Below are 13,292 nucleotides of genomic sequence, written 5' to 3' on the forward strand. Positions count from 1 at the left end.
CAGCGACCGAGTCTTAAAAGCAGGACGGGGAACATTTATATATTTGGAAACTACAGCAGGTGGAAGAAGCCTGGAAAGAGGCTGCAAAGATATGAGGAGAAAAAAGGGGAAGGAGAATGAGAAGAGGGAGAGGCAGGAGAGAGAGAGAGAGAGAGAGAGAGAGAGAGAGAGAGAGAGAGAGGAGAGAGAGAGAGAGAGAGAGAGAGAGAGAGAGAGAAATGGATGCAGAGAGGAGGGAGAGGTAGGAGAGAGAAAGAGGAGGGAGAGGCCAGAGAGAGAAAGAAAGGAGGGAGAGGCAGGTGAAAGAGAGGTAGGAGAGGTAGGAGAGAAAGAGAGGCAGGTGAGAGAGGTGAGGGAGAGAGAGAGAGAGAAGAGGGAGAGGCTAGAGAGAGAAGGAGAGGAGGGAGAGGCAGGTGAAAGAGAGGCAGGAGAGGTAGGAGAGAAAGTGAGGCAGGTGAGAGAGGTGAGGGAGTGAGAGAGAGAAGAGGGAGATGCTGGAGAGAGAAAGAAAGGAGGGAGAGGGCAGGTGAAAGAGAGGTAGGAGAGAAAGAGAGGCAGGTGAGAGAGGTGAGGAGAGAGAGAGAGAAGAGGGAGAGGCTAGAGAGAGAAGGAGAGGAGGGAGAGGCAGGTGAAAGAGAGGCAGGAGAGGTAGGAGAGAAAGTGAGGCAGGTGAGAGAGGTGAGGGAGTGAGAGAGAGAAGAGGGAGAGGCTGGAGAGAGAAAGAAAGGAGGGAGAGGCAGGTGAAAGAGAGGCAGGAGAGGTAGGAGAGAGAGAGGGGCAGGTGAGAGAGGTGAGGGAGAGAGAGAGAGAGAGGAGGTAGAGGCTGAAGATGAGAACGAGAGGAGGAAGAGGCAGAGAGAGAGGGGAAGGAGAGGAGGGAGAGAGAGAGGAGGGAGAGAGGAGAGAGAGAGTGTATCAATAATAAAATGAATCCATCAATTCAAATGAGCCCAAACTGTATATTTGTGTGTGACACAAATATACAGTTTTTTTTGACAACTTTCTACAAAGCGGGGATATCGAAGTACGTTTGACGATCCTATATGTTGTGTCTTGATCTACACCAAAAACGGCGATCTTTTATTTTTGTAATTTTTTTTTGGGGGGGGGGGGGGGAGGGGGGGGGGGGGGGTGGTGACCGAGATCTTGTGCGATCGTCCTCTGAGTTCTGGGAGCGTGGACACGTGGAGCGGCACGGGCGCCGTGGCCACTCGCCACTCGCCGCCGCCGTCTCGTGCTCGCATGCAAAGCGGCTGTACGGCGGTCTCCTCATCCTTCGGTCTCGCAGCCCCGTGGGTTGCCATGACAAACAGAGCGGCGAATCTCCAGTGGACAGGGAGAGGGAGAAAGTGCAGGAGTCTTCGGAAGAACCGGGGGTTGGAAGTGCACGTGCGTGTGCGTGTGTCTGTGTGTGTGTGTATATGTGTGTGTGTGTGTGTGTGTGTGTGTGTGTGTGTTCGATGAGCTGCACGTGCACACGGCTGTCACGGTGTGCACGTGAGTGTGAACGTTCCTATAGGAGGGATCATTAGCACACAGTGTTCTTATAGGAAAAAGCCAATTCTCTCTCGTCTGCACGTTTAACTCTTTCCTGAGTCCGGCTCTTCTCCTCCACTTCCTCTCATTTCCCCTTCTTCTGACCTTCATCGCTCCCAGAAAAACCGTCAACCCCCCCACACCACCACCACCACCACCCCTCTGCCCCCCCCCCCCCCCTCCTTGATCTCCGACACACCCTTTTTCCCCGTCCCTAATCTTCCCGCCATCCCGTCTCTCGCATCCCCTCCGTCAATCCTTTCATCCTTTCACGCTGCCTCAGCCCTTTCTCATCTCCCCTCTCCCGCTCCCCTCCACCCCTCCCCTCCTCCAATTCCTCGACCCACCCCTCCGTTTTTCTCTCAGCTTTCCCAGCAGACCCCCCCCAACCTCCTCCTCCTCCTCCTCCCTGCTTCTCTCTCTCACACAACGTCCATCCCAGTTTCTCACAATCCCAAACTCCAGCCTCTCTGTCTCCCTGCATGCAGAGCAAAGATCACACACACACACACACACACACACACACACACACACAACACACACACACACACACACACACACACACACACACACACACACACACACACACACACACACACACACACACACACACACACACACACACACACACGCACACGCACACTCACACATATGTTCCGGCTGATTAGGCTGGCAAAAGCCTACCGGGCAGCCGGCCCACTGGAGGGGATGATGGAGTGATGCATTGGAGGGAGGGAGGAGGTGGTGGTGGGGGGGTGGTGGTGGTGGTGGTGGTGGGGGGGGGGGGGCATGCAGCAGCTCTGCCTTCTCGCTGGTTTCAACACACCACGTCACATCTGCACCGCTCCGGCTTCCTGTTCAATGTAGAATTGATTTGACGAGATCGTGTCTGTCTCCTTTTTAAAGGGTCCCGGCTGACACCGTTGACCCCCCCCCCCCCCAACCTCCCCCCCCCCTCACCCCACCCCACCCCCACCTCTACCCCCAAGCCTGGGGATGAAATTTAAAAGGTGATCAGGCTCGTGTCGTCGGCGTATCTTGACACGAGGCCGGTGCGCCTGAAGGGGAACGACTCGCAGGGTCGCGCCGTCTTCAAGCGGTCGGAACGTTGGGTCGTAGGTCTCAAAGCGTCAGGGTTGTACTCGTCAACAGTGGACTTCCTCTGTTGTTGGGGTGGGGGGGGGGGGGGGGGGGGGGGGGTCAACGGTTTGGGTAGGTCTGGGAAATCTGCCGACAATTTCAGAATCTTTCCGTGCGAAGCTTTGATAAAAGCACCCGCGAACATCAATCATTGGAACGTATGGTTTTGTACGTATGATAATGTAACTTTGTAATGTATTCACGCCGCGCCATTCAGACATGAGGCAATTCACCGTGCTTCACAAAGAAATACGTTAAAGCAAGTAATTGAGAATCTAAGGCAGTTAAGGGTACGAAATACTCTCAACATTCTCTCTCCTGCACTCTCACCCTTTTCATTGGATCAGCTTTACTTTGCACTTTTCCCATATTGGTGTTTTGAGTCGACCACAAATATTACGTCATCTTGATAACATTAAGTATTATATCATGTCAAATACTGAATAGAAACCAGGCCCTGAGCTCTATTATTCTAGAAGAACCAGTCTGTTAATTATCAAGATAATATTAGTTTTGGTGAAGTGAAAATAACTGAAAACACAATAAACAACTATAGCAATTGATTGAGTCTATATGATTAATGTTTGTGGACCTTAAACCCTGAAAAATCTAGTTATATTAAATAATATTACTCAGAAATCAGAATAATATTGAACAACGAAGGTCTTACTTTCTTAAAAACAATTATTATTATTCACCAATAAAACAAACAAAAGGCGAGACGAAGCCGGCATAAATAAAGTTCTTTAGGGTTACGTTTTTTTTTTTAATTCATTCATTTCAGATGTGAAAAAACACTGATACACCTATATCCATTTTATTTTTTATTTTATTTTATTTACATTTTTTAAAATTTTATTTTATTTCTTAAGTCACTATTTTATTGAATTTTACAGTGACATATTTGAAATGCGCAATCGCAAAGTGATCAATATTATATTATTGCATGATAACATAATTGGTAATATGGTCATAATAACTATAATATGGTATTCTAGTACTCTGCTATTAATAGCATAAGTGTAATTTCCATCTGCTTGCTTGTATCACATTTTAAATACTTAATTTTATTTGTTCAATTAAATCACATCTTTCAGCCAGAATGTCCTTTTATATTTTTTATACAGCTTAAATAAACAAAATAATTTATTTTTTAACTTAAAAAAGTGTCAAATACTTACAAATGGTGTACAGGAAGACATGACAAATAAAACATTGACATATCTAAATGTATAAAATACACATTGAAGCAAAAATAATAATAATAATAATAATCACCAAAATTAATTCAAGCCCAGTGAATTTGTGAATTAGAACGCCGAGTCAGCATTTCAAGTGAATACTGCACTTTTGTGCTTGATCAGCTGGTTTGTGGTGTTGGAATTAACTCCTGCCATCACTCCAAAGGTCACCCTTTCTTGATGTGACTGTGTCCAATCACACATAGTTTTTTGGTTGTTTTGTTTTTTTAAAGAGTGCATTTTAAAATCTTCCCTTCAAAGGTTTTGTCCCACATTGAGATATGCCTTTATCAGACTTGTGGATTGTTGCGTTAAAGAAACTGTGACTGTGTTGTATTTAACGCTACAGAAAGTTGAATAGAATAGAATTTAAAAAAAAAAAGAAGAAGGTCAATTTACCTTTAAGGCTCAATTTCTGTTTATCCGCCAAAAAATAAAAAGTGTCAGCAACTTTAGGACTTTTCCACCCAAGTCTGGTTCTGCGGGGTTTTATATGGCGCTGTGGAAATAAAATGGAATTGATTTGAACAAATGAGAGGATCTGAGTAAAGAACCACGGGAGACAATCTGCGATGTCGTCACGAAAAGTCTCATTCTTCAGTCTCTTTCATGTAGTTGTTACTCCTTTATCTGGCAAAAGGCGTTTTGTAAATCCTACTCACGCCGAGAGAGGAGGCGAATGGAGGAGAAATGAATGGGGATGATTGCTGCACTTTTTTTCTTTTTTTTTTTTTCTTGAAGGGGTGCGAAGACGAGCTCTTCTCTATACGTCGCACACTTGGCACGAAATGCGTGACGTCGGCGACACCTCGCACTTTTACGCACGGAAGCGTGCGTCCAGATGTCGGTTCCTGGATGGTGATTCGGTGGAGGGCGGAGTGAGTGTGAGAGAGAGAGAGAGTGGAGAGAGAGAGTGGAGAGAGTGTAAGAGAGAGAGGGGGAGAGGAAGGAGCTGCAGAGGGTTGGAGCTGCGGATCGGAGCGGAGCGGGCAGTGAAGCCGGGTACCTGCGTGCGGCCTGAGCGCGGCGGGGCGGGCGGCATGCGTCGTGGGAGTCGGTTGATCCTCCGGTGTTTTTTTTTGTTTTGTTCCCCCCCCCCCCCTCCCCCTCCTTCTTCATCGATCGTGATCTGAGAGGGCAGCTCGCACGCACGCACACATTACACACGTCCACGTCTTGGAGCCCAGCGGGATATGCATTACGTCATAGCCTCCCGTCGCCCCAGATGACCGTGCGCGCAGGACGGGACGATGCCCGGCTGCTGGACTAGACCAGGGACCGAGTCCGAGCGCCCGGCGGCGGTGTCCCGACCGCGCGGGGTGGGAGAGGGGGAGCCGCCGACGCGCCGCCGCCGGCTCTGATGGAAGGGGAGCGGGAGGGGGACAGCAGGTTTCTGGTATCCGCGCCCCGCCACCCATCACCACGGTGCGGCTATCGTGCTTATCGCAGGAGGCAGGCGGCAAGGGGAACATGGCCGCGCAGTCGGACGGCAAGGCCGGCGTCGGGTACGGCGGCGGGTTCGCCCAGCTGTACGATGTCGACGCGGAGGAGCCCATGGACTCCGCCGCGATCCACATCTGCCAGTGCTGCCGCACGTCCGCCTGCTACTGGGGCTGCCGCTCCGCCTGCCTCGGCTCCCTGCTCGGCGGGGGCCAGGCCGCCGGAGGGGTCGGCGTCGGGAGACGCACTGCCCGCCGCGGGAGCAGCTGTGGCTGGACTGCCTCTGGATCATCCTCGCCCTGCTGGTCTTCTTCTGGGACGTCGGCACGGACCTGTGCCTGGCGGCGGACTACTACCGGAGGCAGGACTACCTCTGGTTCGGCCTCACCCTCTTCTTCGTGCTGGTGCCGTCGGTGCTGGTCCAGATCCTGAGCTTCCGCTGGTTCGTGCAGGACTACACCGGCGGGGGGCTCGGGGAGGTGGAGGGGCTGACCAAGCGGGGCACGGTGGCCCTGGGGTGCCTGTACCCCGGCAGGGACCGCCTGCAGCTGGCCACCATCTGGCTGTGGCAGGCCACCATCCACATCCTGCAGCTGGGGCAAGTGTGGAGGTAGGAGGAGGGGGGAGGGGGGGGGGGGGGTTGTCACAGCACACCTGACTCTCTCTCTCTCTCTCTCTCACACACACATACACACACACACACACACACGCACGCACGCGCACACGCTAGAGTGGCGCGTCGACTTGATGCGTCCTGACGTGGAGGACGGCTCGCCTCACAGTGACAGGCAGGGGAGGCTGAGAAAGACTCTCGGTGACCCCCCCCGCCCCCTCCAGGGTCTGCGCGCTGATGCGGGTGTGACAGGCCAGAGTCTCGTGCCGTCATGAAGTTTCTGCCAGTTGGCGGAAAGTTCGCGGAGTTCCTCCATTTACCCGGAGCGACCACCGGCGCTGTCCACGGTGCTGAACGCGTTCCCGACGTCGCTGAGAGCGCGTGGAGAACAGGGCCTTGCACGTGCGCGCGCGCGTACGTGTGCGTGTGTGTGAGTTAGACCGGTGGGAAAACGGTGTCACGGCTCTTTCCAGTGAGTGTCAGCATGCATGGAGAGTACAAAGACAAAAAGCATCTGCGGTTCTGGCAACACGCCCCCCCCCCCCTCCATCTTTCTTTCTTCATCTCTATTACACACACACACACACACACATGGTCACAGTTGGACAATGTTTGGTGATAATTGTGGCGCTAAAAATGCTGCCAAGGCCAAAGAAAATACATAATTAACACACTTTCAACCAACACCTTACAGCTTTCTTGCCCTTTGCTTGGAAAGACACAGCAGTAGAATGCCCACCCCTCTCTCTTCAGGATTTCTTAATGGTGTCCACTTGCCTCTGGCTGATGAGGAGAGTGGTGTGTGCATGTGTGTGTGTGTGTGTGTGTGTGTGTGTGGGTTTGAATCAACCCCCCCACCCCCTCCTCCTCCTGCTCCTGTACACACAACCCCCCCCCCCTCCTATACTTCCACAAAATGTGCCCTGCTTCCCAGTGATCTCCCCCTTTTGGCCCGCAGACTGGACTCTCCCACCTGGAGGAGAAGATGGAAAGAGGAGGAGGAGGAGGATGAGGAGGAGGAGGAGGAGGATGAGGAGGAGGAGGAGGAGGATGAGGAGGAGGAGGAGGAGGGTGGTGTTGGTAGATGAGGAAATGGTATGGCCTGATTGAGACAGATCGCTTCGAGATGGAGAGGCTGGGGAGAAAGGAGGGGGAAGGGAGAAGTGAGAGCGATGGGGGGAGGAGGAGGAGGAGGAGGAGGGGGGGGGGTAGAAGATCTACTGTATTAGCTGCATATGGTCGGCATCGCTTAAGTGGCTGTTGCATGAAAACCACCCCCCCCCCCCCCCCCCTCAAAGTTCACACACCCTCCAAAAAAGCCAAACAAATCTACCCTTCATTGGTCAAGGACACGATCGTTTTAGACGCTTGAATGTGTGCGTGCGTGTGTGTGTGTGTGTGTGTGTGTGTGTGTGTGTGTGTGTGTGTGTGTGTGTGTGTGTGTGTGTGTGCGCGCGTGTTCCTCCTCCTCCACACAAGTGGGCGTTTCCCCCACATCTTCCAGATGCTGCAATATTTATGCTTACGTCGATACGGCTTGGATGCAGATGGCTGTGATCGCTGTACATACATCCAGCTGCATGCATAATGAAGGAGCGCGTGCACGCGCACGTGCACGCGCTCCTGGGAGGATATTGCCGGAGACCCTCGCACGCATATATACGCTCAGTAAGCGCCCGGGGGCATTTTAATTGAATCCGCCGCCTCCTCCATCCCGCCCACATGCACTGTACTTCCCCAGATCAACTCAGTATGTAGATGGTATCTTCATCATCATCGTATCTTCATCATGACTCTTCATTTCGTCAACCTTCAGACCAACAGTGAATCAATATTCATATTTACCAGCAGTGTCACGGGGGGGGCTTTCACCACCATGTGCAGTCGATTATGACTTTTTAATCCATGTGTTTTGAGTGAGAACCAGTCAAGTAATCTCTTTTTTTTTTGACTGTTGATTACTTTCTGGAGAAAAATCAATTAGTGGTTGAGAAGGTGAAAATGTCGAGAAATAGTGGAAACATTTTCTTTTTTTTTTGTCTCGAGTCATCGAGTCATCGGTTTTCACAGCTTATGTGTTTCGTAAAAGATTAAAAAGTACCGGAAAAATAGTCATTTTGCACACAGTTTTCAAGGAAAGATTCACGGGGGCAACGAAGCCGTTTTGATTTTAAGGGTTATAACTATTTTTTTTTTTTTGGTGTGTTTCAGTGACTCTGCATTTAACTGATTTATGTCACAAAATGACAACATTTGACATGAAAATGCATCATTGTGGGTTTGAAAAACTGTCAAAATACAGTTGGAAAGTTTGTGTCCCGGCACAATATTGTCTGATTACAGAAGAGTTTAATGAACCGTAGCAACTCTGAAACTCTCCTGTGATTAAAAGTCAGAAAATATTGTAGCCTGGAAACAAACAAGTGTTCTTTCCACTGTTGCCTCACTTCTTTTGTGGGATAACTTTTGTTGTTGCTTTTACTGTTGTTGTTGTTTTTGCTGTTGTGTTGTTGCTTTTTTGCTGTTTTGTTGTTGCTTTTGCTGTTGTGTTGTTGTTTTTGCTGTTGTGTTGTTGTTTTTGCTGTTGTGTTGTTGCTTTTTTGCTGTTTTGTTGTTGCTTTTGCTGTTGTGTTGTTGTTTTGCTGTTGTGTTGTTGTTTTTGCAGTTGTGTTGTTGCTTTTTTGCAGTTGTGTTTTTTTTTGCTGTTTTGTTGTTGCTTTTACTGTTGTGTTTTGCTTTTTTTGCTAGTTTATTGTTGGTTTTTTGCTGTTTTGTTGTGCTTTTTTACTGTTGTGTTTTTTGGTTTTTGGTTTTTTTTACTGTTGCGTTGTGACTTTTGCTGTGGCACTGTGGCTTTTGCGGTATTTGTGTAGTTGTGCATGGGGCAGTGGGGGGGGGGGAGGGTTCGGGTTCAATGGGTTCACAATGGTACAACCTTGGTCCCTTGGGGGGGAAAAGGTTGGGAGTCACTGATATGGAGGAAGTGCACGTATGGCAAAGCGATGTATTTTGTGTATTTTTGTCGGAGTAGTACAATCAGATATCATCATCAGCCCGAAAGGTGTGGAACAACATTGAGCATCATCACTTCCCCTGGTGGTCTCACCCCCCCTTGCAGGTACATCCGGACGTTGTACCTGGGCGTCATGTCGCGTCGGCAGAAGGAGCATCAGCGGCGCTGGTACTGGGCGATGATGTTCGAGTACGCCGACGTCAACATGCTGCGCCTCCTGGAGACCTTCCTGGAGTCGGCGCCCCAGCTGGTCCTGCAGCTCTGCATCATGATCCAGGAGAACCGGGCCGAGACGCTGCAGTGTAGGTGGACCCCCCCCACCCCACCCCCACCCCCCCACTGCGGGGACGGCAGTTAGCCGTGCGCATAACGCCACGTTTCCCCGTGTGTCTCGCCCCGTTTCGGCAGCTGTACAAACAGTAATTAGCCATTTGCGCCCATTGCCGTTCCGCGGCTGCAGGCGGCGCCGCCGCTGCTTTTGGATTCCCACACGCTGTCTGTACCCCCAGGTACAGGTGACGAGTTGTGTGACGGCTCCGCTGGCGCCACTCCGTCGCCCTCCTCTACCTTACTCACGCAGGAGATGCATCATCTCCGCCGCCACCCACTGGTGTTGTTCATCCTGGTCGCTAAGAGTTTTTTGGGACAATGTAAATATGTGACTGGCGCAGGAAAGTGGGGACGAGCAGCTGGGACGTTAAAAATAACCTCATGTTTGAGACTCATCTCACCACGCTAAATGTTTCAGTCATGTCGTGAGCTATTTCGTTGTTTAAGGCCAATCTCCCTGGGTGACTCACAGTGATGGCAGCACAACCTCAGAATCGTGATTCTTACCTTCTTCTGAGTGATTCAGGCCCCTTGAGCAAGTCGCTAACATGCAATACTATGTGGAATAACCCCTGCATCTATGCCACTTTATCTACGTCACTTAATTGACCACTTGTTAGGACTGAACCTGCACTGACAACACTGGTATTATTTTCTACTATAGTATGTTTATTGTACTTTTATTCTACACTTTGCCGTCCCCCCCATCATAGTTTAATTTCCTTGTATTTCATCTTACCGTATTCTTTGCTCCCCTTAGAAGTTATTATACTTTTTTATAGTCTGTGATTTTTATCTTATTTTAATTTTAGTCCTATTTCACTTACTATTACTTCTACTGTAAATACTTTTGGCCCTTAGAGTTCTTGATAGTCATTGTATATGAGATACCTCTATTCTTTGCACATTTCTTGTCTTTCCTACTCATGAGTGTCTTTCAGAGCAGAATGTAACAAGTAAATTTCTCCTTTGTGAGATCAATAAAGGCTTATTGATTGATCTTATATTATCTTATATAATCTTATCGCATCGTATAGTATCTTATATAATCTCATCGTATCGTATCGCATCGTATTTTATCGTATCTAATCGAATCTTATCTTATCGTATTTTATATAATCTTATATAATCTTATTGTATCTTATGTAATCTTATCGTATCTTATATAATCTTATCGTATCGTATCTTATCGAATCTTATCTAATCGAATCTTATCTTATCTTATCGCATCTTATATAATCTTATATAATCTTATCGTATCATATCTTATATAATCTTATATAATCTTATCGCATCGTATCTTATCGAATCTTATCTTATCTTATCGTATCTTATATAATCTTATTGTATCATATCTTATATAATCTTATATAATCATATTGTATCGTAGCTTAGCTTAGCTCCATTTAGCGTATCGTATCTTATATAATCATAGCATATCGTAGCTTAGCTTAGCTTTGCTTAGCGTATCGTATCTTATATAATCGTATCGTATCGTAGCTTAGCTTAGCTTCGCGTATCGTATCGTATCGTATCGTATCGTATCGTATCGTATCGTATCGTATCGTATCGTATCGTATCGTATCGTATCTAACTCCTCTCCCTCCGCAGGCATCTCCTCCCTGGCCTCGCTGCTCTCCCTCGCCTGGGTCCTGGCCTCCTACCACAAGCTGCTGCGGGACTCGCGCGACGACCAGCGCAGCATGAGCTACCGCGGCGCGGTGCTCCACCTCTTCTGGCGCCTCTTCACCATCTCGTCGCGCGTCCTCTCGCTCGCCCTCTTCGCCTCCCTCTTCCACATCTACTTCGGCATCTTCGTGGTGGTGCACTGGTGCGCCATGGCCTTCTGGGTGGTGCACGGCGGCACCGACTTCTGCATGTCCAAGTGGGAGGAGGTGCTCTTCAACATGGTGGTGGGCATCGTCTACATCTTCTGCTGGTTCAACGTGAAGGAGGGCCGCACGCGCTCCAGGATGGTGGTGTACTACACGGTGGTGCTGGCCGAGAACACCATCCTCACCGGCCTGTGGTGAGTCGGTCCGAGAAGCACGCAACGCGACACCGCGGAAGGAATCGCGGACCTCTTAACGCGAGGTCGTTTGTCACGTCTCAGCGGGATTCCTGCGAGATGAAAATAAAGCACACGGCGCCGAAACGTCAGCATGTCGGCACTGAAACTGCAGGAAAAAAAAAACCCCAAGAGGGGCAATTCAGGGAAAGCCGATCCTTTCTTTGGGTGGTTTGACGTGTGATCCGAGCTGAAAAGAAGTCGGCATAATGAGAGAAATGCGATTCCAACAGTCAGTCAATTTGGCTTAAATATACCACGATCAAAGTCAAAAGTCTTTTGAGAAAACCAGGAAATGACGTCAATGACCAGACGCAAGACTGACCGAAAAAACAATGTTGTGAAAAAGGCAAAAATGTCACTGTGCTTGTGGGGGGGGGGTCACAGCCACTGAAAACGCAACTATTTAAAAACCTTCCGACTCCGTCTTGGCGGCGACAGGCAGACGCAATTTTTCAAAAACACCCTCCGACTCTGTCAGAAAACCAGAAAACCTGGCCACTTCTGTGTAAATTTGGAAAAAAGCGCAACTGTTCAAAAAGGCTTTGATGTAATGGGAAGCGTGTGTCTATTTTCTGTTTTGTTTTTGAAATGAAAACAAACAAACAGCGCCAACTCGTGGCCTGGCAGGCAAACTACATCGTTTTCACATTGACAATGAGGTACAGCCGGGAACAATCAAGGGTAATCGCGGCAAGTACAAACCCGAAGCTTTTGGCTGAAACGGAAGTGACTTATTTTTCGTTGGCCGTGATCATAAAGTCGCTCAAATTTAAGACTCGGGTTTTCAGAAAGACAGATCTTCACCTGATGTGTTGCTCCCTGCAGGTACGCGTACCGCGACCCGGCGCTGACCGACTCCTACGCCGTCCCGGCGCTGTGCGGCGTCTACCTGACGTTTGCCGGCGGCGTCCTGGTCATGCTGCTGTACTACGGCTTCCTCCACCCGGCCACCGCGCACCTCCAGCCGAGCCCCGCCTCGTCCTGCTGCGCCCAGCTGCTCTGGGGCCTGCCGCTGCCGCCGTCGGCCCCGCCCACCGCGCCGCCCACGCCGGCCCACATGGCCAAGTCGGAGACGGAGGAGGACGTGGCCGAGACGTGTCTGCCCGTCTTCCAGGTGCGGTCGGCGCCGCCCGTCTCCAAGCCCGAGGGCCCACTCATCAAGATCGACATGCCGCGGAAGCGCTACCCGGCGTGGGACGCCCACTACGTGGACCGCCGCCTGCGGAGGACTATCAACATCCTGCAGTACATAACGCCGGCGGCGGTGGGCATCAGATACCGTGACGGACCCCTGCTGTACGAACTCTTGCAGTACGAGTCCTCACTCTGACACATATACAAACACACAAGCACACACACACAGAGGTACACGTGAGCACACACACAAAAAAAAGAGTATACGTGGATGTTTAAGAGATTTAGAGGTAAGCACATACACACATGCACAAAAGCAATCTGTCACACTTTGATGCGCACACAATCGCACCGACACACACACACACACACATACTCGCCCGTTTCTCCGCGAGTCCCACGGCCATGACTCAACCGGCCCACTTGAGTCCACCTCCGTCTCCGCTAACCCTCCCCCGAACCATCGCCGCGGATCGCCACACTCCGTTGAGCGAGAATGGAGTTGAACATAAAATAAATAAATAAGTTGAACGAATAGAGAGACGCAAAGCGCGTCCGGGCGTCCATCGCGGGGGGTGGGGTGGGGTGGGGGTGGGGGGGGGTTTCGGCGGGAATCGTAAGAAGTGACGCACGGAACGAGTCGCCATCCGAGCCAAGCAAGTTTGTGAACGTGTTGTCGTCAGTCTCGTCTAAAAAGGTAGTGTATATATTTTGTATGTACAGAGCGGGTGTTTTGTAACGTGCCGTCACGTCGTCGTTTGGGGAAGGGGGGGG

At 50.1% G+C, this 13,292-nt stretch overlaps 2 protein-coding genes across 4 annotated transcripts in view; one reads left to right on the forward strand and one right to left on the reverse strand.

Moving 5' to 3' along the window:
• The window catches only part of gckr (glucokinase (hexokinase 4) regulator), a 37,022-nt gene extending 27,782 nt beyond the window's left edge, over nucleotides 1–9,240 (reverse strand). For all 3 annotated transcript variants that reach the window (XM_080519710.1, XM_080519709.1, XM_080519711.1), the window contains exon 1: nucleotides 9,108–9,240. The gene's annotated coding sequence lies outside the window, so the exon portion shown is untranslated. The remainder of the gene's footprint in view (nucleotides 1–9,107) is intronic.
• xkr6a (XK, Kell blood group complex subunit-related family, member 6a) lies at nucleotides 5,388–12,714 on the forward strand (the record flags this gene model as incomplete). The annotated part of the gene is given in 5 exon segments (XM_080519712.1): nucleotides 5,388–5,589; nucleotides 5,592–5,967; nucleotides 9,089–9,285; nucleotides 10,925–11,342; nucleotides 12,210–12,714. Coding segments are annotated over 5 exon segments (1,698 nt in total).
• Nucleotides 12,715–13,292: the final 578 nt, after the last annotated feature.

The sequence above is a fragment of the Blennius ocellaris genome (genome assembly GCF_963422515.1).
Source record: "Blennius ocellaris genome assembly, chromosome: 24".
In the NCBI taxonomy this organism is placed as follows: domain Eukaryota; kingdom Metazoa; phylum Chordata; class Actinopteri; order Blenniiformes; family Blenniidae; genus Blennius; species Blennius ocellaris.